The following is a 6682-nucleotide window of genomic DNA, read 5'->3' as shown; positions in this document are numbered from 1 at the left end:
CCGTCTCGTCGTTGTTGGTAATCAAGCCTACCACTGTTGTGTCGTCCGCAAACTTGATGATTGAGTTGGAGGCGTGCATGGCCACGCAGTCGTGGGTGAACAGGGAGTACAGGAGAGGGCTCAGAACGCACCCTTGTGGGGCCCCAGTGTTGAGGATCAGCGGGGAGGAGATGTTGTTGCCTACCCTCACCACGAATCCCACCCATCCACTCAGTGTTTGCTCACGCGAGCCATCTCGTGAGCGTTCGACTTTTGAATCGGACTTGACACCGTATTGTTCCCATCGCCACAGCAACGTGAGCCAGCACGTTGAATTTATTAGCAGATATTCCTAGTGCATGGAATATTTTGCATGGTCTAGCTATCCTTTTACTAGATAAGCTGCTCCAGTATTTAGTGAAACTCACCTTAAATGTGTTTCCTCTTTTGGATCCATCTCTAGCCGTCCATGTCTGAACAGAAGTCCACAGAGTCCCCGGAGGAGACAGCAGTCAAAGAGGAGGAGGAGGAGACAGCAGTCAAAGAGGAGGAGGAGGAGGAGACAGCAGTCAAAGAGGAGGAGGAGTCCACAGAGTCCCCGGAGGAGACAGCAGTCAAAGAGGAGGAGGAGGAGGAGACAGCAGTCAAAGAGGAGGAGGAGGAGACAGCAGTCAAAGAGGAGGAGGAGGAGAGACAGCAGTCAAAGAGGAGGAGGAGGAGGAGAGAGCAGTCAAAGAGGAGGAGGAGTCCACAGAGTCCCCAGGTTCTTACTGTGGTGTTCCAGCCCAGAGAACCTCACAGCAGGGTCCAGAGATGGTCTCAGTGAAGCTGGAGGACTGCAGTCAACCACTGGAACTCAATGTGATTGTCAAAGAGGAATGGGAGGAGAGAGGAATCAAGGAGGCGATAGAAGTAAAAGAGGTAGATCAGAGAGCAGTCAAAGAGGAGGTGGAGGAGAGAGCAGTCAAAGAGGAAGTAGATATGGCAGTCAAAGAAGAGCATGGGGAGAGAACAGTCAAAGAAGAAGAAGAGGAGAACAGTGAAGTGTCTGCTCCAGATCGAAGGGAAGAGGAGGAGAACAATGAAGTGTCTGCTCCAGATCTAAGGGAAGAGGAGGAGAACAATGAAGTGTCTGCTCCAGATCGAAGGGAAGAGGAGGAGAACAATGAAGTGTCTGCTCCAGATCGAAGGGAAGAGGAGGAGAACAATGAAGTGTCTGCTCCAGATCTAAGGGAAGAGGAGGAGAACAATGAAGTGTCTGCTCCAGATCGAAGGGAAGAGGAGGAGAACAATGAAGTGTCTGCTCCAGATCGAAGGGAAGAGGAGGAGAACAATGAAGTGTCTGCTCCAGATCTAAGGGAAGAGGAGGAGAACAATGAAGTGTCTGCTCCAGATCTAAGGGAAGAGGAGGAGAACAATGAAGTGTCTGCTCCAGATCGAAGGGAAGAGGAGGCAGCAGTAGATAGTATCAGTGACCCAGGTAAGTTCAGGTGTGGAGAGAAGTTGGTGACTTGGTGGCTTCAGGAGATTCCCAAACCATTGTAGGGCTTCTGCTTGCATCAAAAGTATTTTAAAGCCCCTTTCAATGTTTCCTTTCTGATTCTAACCCCATATATCTGTCCATATTCCCACAGGAGAGAGCTACAACCCAGGTTCAGACAGTGAGCCCAGTTCCACAGCATCAGGAAACCATAAACACAGACAGAGGAACTCAAGACAGAAACATCACCACTGCATGGACTGCTTCACTAGTTTCTATGATCCAGAGGAGTTGAGAAGGCACACTTGTAGGCCAAGACCCTACACAGATTGCAGTGGCAGCTTTATTTGTCCAACTCACCTCCTACCACACCAACAGACTCTCAAAATAAAGAAGATGTACCCGTGTGGTCAATGTGGGAAGAGATTTCAGACACCAAGCAGCTTGAAGATGCACCAGCTTACTCACACAGGAAAGAAGTCGTACCACTGCTCCCAGTGTAGTAAGAGGTTCTGTCGTGTAGACGCCTTAAAGTATCACCAGAGAATACACACAAGGGAGAAGCCTTTCCACTGCTCCCAGTGTGGGAAGACATTTGGTTCGTCATTCAATTTGAAGCGACACCAGAAAATACACACATGGGCGAAGCCTTTTCACTGCTCCCATTGTGGGAAGAGCTTCGGTGATGAAGAAAGTCTAAATAAACACCAAAGAATACACACAAGAGATAAGACTTTCCACTGCTCTGAGTGTGGAAAGAGCTTCAGCAAGGGAGGAAATCTAAAGGAACATCAGAAAATACACAAAGGGGAGAAGCCATACAGCTGTGATCAGTGTGGGAAGAGTTTCAGTCAAACAGGAGTCCTAAAGAGACACCAGCTAACTCACACAGGAGAAAAGCCTTTCAACTGCTCCCAGTGTGGGAAGGATTTCAGTCAGTCATCACTTCTGAAGGGGCACCAGCTAACGCACACAGGAAAGAAGCCTCACCACTGCTCTGACTGTGGAAATAGTTTTAAATTGGAAGGAAGCCTTCAGAGTCATCAGAGAATACACAGTGGAGAGAAGCCACACCACTGCTCCCAATGTGGGAAGAGCTTCAGTTGGGTAAGAGACCTAAAGAAACATCAGAGAGTACACAGAGAGGAGAAGCCTTTCCACTGCTCCCAATGTGGGAAGAGCTTCAATGAGAAAGGAAATCTAAAGCAACACCAGAGAAGACACTCAGGAGAGAAACCGTACAGCTGTGATCAGTGTGGGAATTGTTTTAAATGGAAACAAAGCCTGAAGGAACATCAGAAGGCAAAGCACAGTGCAGTGCCAGACCATGGCCTTATAATTGTGTTGCCAAGCTGGGCATCTACATATCTAATTAATATTGACACTAACCAGATTTCCATCGAACCTTTTTAGGCGAGTAAGTCAAAAAGTTCAATTTTTATTTGTTACATCAAAAGTTAAATGGAAAAGGAGCTTTTATGTGCTCTCTGTCATCATGCACTGTTTTCTATCTGTCTGTTTGGTGGAAACATCACTGGTGGGAAACAGTTTATTGATGTGGATTTTAGAATATTCACATGAAAATCTGTCTTCAATTGGATGAAAACCAGGCTCGTGTTGCACATTTGTTAGGCTAAATAGATATGTTGAATTATGCAAAAGAGAGAGACTTCTGACAACTAAGTCACAACAGGTGGAGTCCGAGTCCATGTCAGAGTCGAGTCATGAAAATCGTGAGTCCTGGTCTCGAGTACTACAACACTGACAGCTACTCTCCTTTTGGGAACGTTTTATTTGTGCAAATTGATTATATTACCTTACTTTTCTTGCTTGTTAGTGCTAAGTTTGGGCAGCGTTCAGGATGCCTGGTTGTATTGCCACCACCCAACTGACCTGATTGAAGAGAGGTCAGTGAAGTTGATGAATACGGTGGGTGTAGTAGCTCCGTTCAACCACAAGATGAAACTATCGACCCTTAATAAAAACAGAGTAAAAAGTTGCTTTCTTCCATCCAGTGGAACCGTGATGAACTGCTAAAACGGTCAAACCACGTCACATGTTAGAGCAACACATCACCATTACTTCCTAAACAAAATGGTATGAAGAGGTAAGAAAATCCTTCTTTATGAATCCTATTGATGTGAATTTGCTACAATGTGTGTATGTAGTCCCGCACTAAGAGCCATGTACAGTCTACAGAGTTGTTCTGTGGGGGGTCACGGAGTCGGCTGATACCCCATTTCATGGGTGCGCACTCCATAGGGAAGGCTGTACAGTGCCATACAAACGTTCAATACACATTGTAGGCTGAATAGTGAGGTGAATTCCCACAGTCAAAGTCCCGCAATAAGAGCTATGACGCTAATATTTGTGTACACTCTTTAGAATTGTAATGTGGGTGTGACTGAGTTGGCTGATAACCCGTTTCATTGATCCACACTCCATAGTTAAGGCTGTACAGTGCTGTATGTCCCCTTTGAAGTTTAATACATCCACAGATTTTTTTTTATATAAATGTTTAATTAAACTAACTAATAGTGGTTCCAAGCATAGAGATCCTATTAAATGAATTGAGGGGCTAAGTCGTAAACCCTACAAAATTCCGGAATGGCCCGAAAATGGCAACCTTTCTGGTCAGGGAGAAACCAACCCAGTCTGATTAGTGCTCCCGAGTGGTGCAGCGGTCTGAGACAATGCATCTCAATGCTAGAGGCGTCACTACAGACCTTGATTTGATTCCAGGCTGTGTCACAACCGGCCGTGATTGGGAGTCCCATAGGGCGGCGCACAATTGGCCCAGCGTCGTCCGGGTTAAGGTTTGGCCGTCATTGTAAATAATAAATAGTTCTTAACTGACTTGCATAGTCAAATAAAATAAAAAAATGATTGGTATGAATGGCAGTAGAGGCATATGTGATGCATTTCCTGCTTTTACTTATACAGGAACATACAATTAAGGCATGTGAGATCAGAAATTGTGTAATAGAATTGAATGAATTAAAATGTTCATAGAATTATAAAAACGGTTCATATGGATTTGATTAAAAAATTATTATAACCTCTAAAATAAATGTAAACAGACCATAAATGTCTCAATTTGTGTTTTCTAGGAAAGCCGTGAGTGCAATTCTATGATACAATATCAGTACTCGTTTCATTTACAACTTGTCTAAGTCCCATCATCAACAGATTTCAGTCAGTGTCTGGCTGTGGATTGACTGCATTGTTTGAATGGAATGTCGGCATATTGGTAGTTATTTAGAAACATTTATGGAATTATTCCTCTAAAACTGTCTGGCTAGCTAAAATTCATTGTTTTACACAATATCTTATCACAGCACTGGCAAACCATGGTTGACCTTTTATACCATCATAAGAAGGTGAATTATATTCTAGTGTTCCAATTCCTAATTCTATGGTTCCAAGCCCTTTCTATGGATTCTATTTCTATGGTATTGTTCCTCAGGTTCTCCACCTTCCAGGTGGTGTGATAGGTTGGTTTATCATTGTGTGGGGCTGCTTTGGTGTAACAGTATAACTTTAGACCGTCCTCTCGCCCATACCCGGGCGCGAACCAGGGACCCTCTGCACACATCAACAACAGTCACCCACGAAGCATTGTTACCCATCGCTCCACAAAAGCCGCGGCCCTTGCAAAGCAAGGGGAACTACTACTTCAAGGTCTCAGAGCAAGTGACGTCACCGATTGAAACGCTATTTAGCGCGCACCGCTAACTAAGCTAGCCGTTTCACATCCGTTACACTGGCATGAGTCTGAATGGGAACGGTCTGTCTGACATTGACCTTATCATATCACTGTACAGTGCATTCAGAAAGTATTCTCACCGCTTGACTTTGTCCACATTTTGTTACGTTACAGCCTTATTCTAAAACGGATCAAATAAAATACTCAAATCTACACACAATACTCCATAATGACAAAGCGAAAAACAGTTTTTTTTAAACATTTTTGCAACTGTATTAAAAATAGAAAACAGATACCTTATTTACATAAGTATTCAAACCCTTTGCTATGAGACTCAATTGAGCTCAGGTGCATCCTGTTTCCATTGATCATTCTTGAGATGTTTCTACAACTTGATTGGAGGAGTTCACTTGTAGTAAATTCAATAGTTTGGACATGATTTGGAAATGCACACCTGTCTATATAAGGTCCCACAGTTGACAGTGAATGTCAGAGCAAAAACCAAGCCATGAGGTCGAAGGAATTGTCCATAGAGCTCCGAGACAGGATTGTGCCGAGGCACCGATCTGGGGAAGGGCACCAAAACATTTCTACAGCATTGAAGGTCCCCAAGAACACAGTGGCCTCCATCATTCTTAAATGGAAGAAGTTTGGAACCACCAAGCCTCTTCCTAGAGCTGGCCGCCTGGCCAAACTGAGCAATCAGGGGAGAAGGGCCTTGGTCAGGGAGGTGAACAAGAACCCGATGGTCACTCTGACAGAGCTCTAGAGTTCCTCTGTGGAGATGGGAGAACCTTCCAGAAGGACAACGATCTCTGCAGGTCTCCACCGATCAGGCCTTTATGGTAGAATGACCAGACGGAAGCCACTCCTCAGTAAAAGGCACATGACAGCCCGCTTGGAGTTTGCCTAAAGGACTCTGACCATGAGAAACAAGATTCTCTGGTCTGATGAAAACAAGATTTAAATCCTTGGCCTGAATGCCAAGCGTCACGTCTGGAGGAAACCTGGCACCATCCCCACAGTGAAGCATGGTGGTGGCAGCATCATGCTGTGGGGATGTTTTTCAGCGGCAGGGACTGGGAGACTAGTTAGGATCGAGGGAAAGATGAACGATGCAAAGTACAGAGAGATCCTTGGTGAAAATCTGCTCCAGAGCACTTAGGACCTCAGACTGGGGTGAAGGTTTACTTTCCAACAGGAAAAATCAGGAGTGGCTTCGGGACTCTCTGAATGTCCTTGAGTGGCCCAGCCAGAGCCCGTATTTGAACCCTATCAAACATCCCTGGAGAGACCTGAAAATAGATGTGCAGCGACGTTCCCCATCAAATCTGACAGAGCTTGAAAGGATCTGCAGAGAAGAATGGGAGAAACTCCCCAAATACAGGTGTACCAAGCTTGTAGCGTCATACCCAAGAAGACTCAAGGCTGTAATCACTGCCAAAGGTGCTTCAACAAAGTACTGAGTGAAGGGTCTGAATATTTATGTAAATGTGATATTTCTGTTTTTTTATGGG

At 45.0% G+C, this 6682-nt stretch overlaps 1 protein-coding gene across 1 annotated transcript; it reads left to right on the top strand.

Moving 5' to 3' along the window:
* The first annotated feature begins 676 nt into the window (after window positions 1–676).
* LOC112230073 (zinc finger protein 2 homolog) lies at window positions 677–4217 on the top strand. The gene is made up of 2 exons (XM_042317207.1): window positions 677–1459; window positions 1614–4217. Exons 1-2 carry the CDS (start codon window positions 793–795, stop codon window positions 2870–2872), a joined length of 1926 nt encoding a protein of 641 aa, XP_042173141.1. The 5' UTR covers window positions 677–792; the 3' UTR covers window positions 2873–4217.
* Window positions 4218–6682: the final 2465 nt, after the last annotated feature.

This window comes from Oncorhynchus tshawytscha, unplaced genomic scaffold, assembly GCF_018296145.1.
Source record: "Oncorhynchus tshawytscha isolate Ot180627B unplaced genomic scaffold, Otsh_v2.0 Un_contig_1368_pilon_pilon, whole genome shotgun sequence".
In the NCBI taxonomy this organism is placed as follows: Eukaryota; Metazoa; Chordata; class Actinopteri; order Salmoniformes; family Salmonidae; genus Oncorhynchus; species Oncorhynchus tshawytscha.
This window is presented reverse-complemented; position numbering and strand designations above follow the sequence as displayed.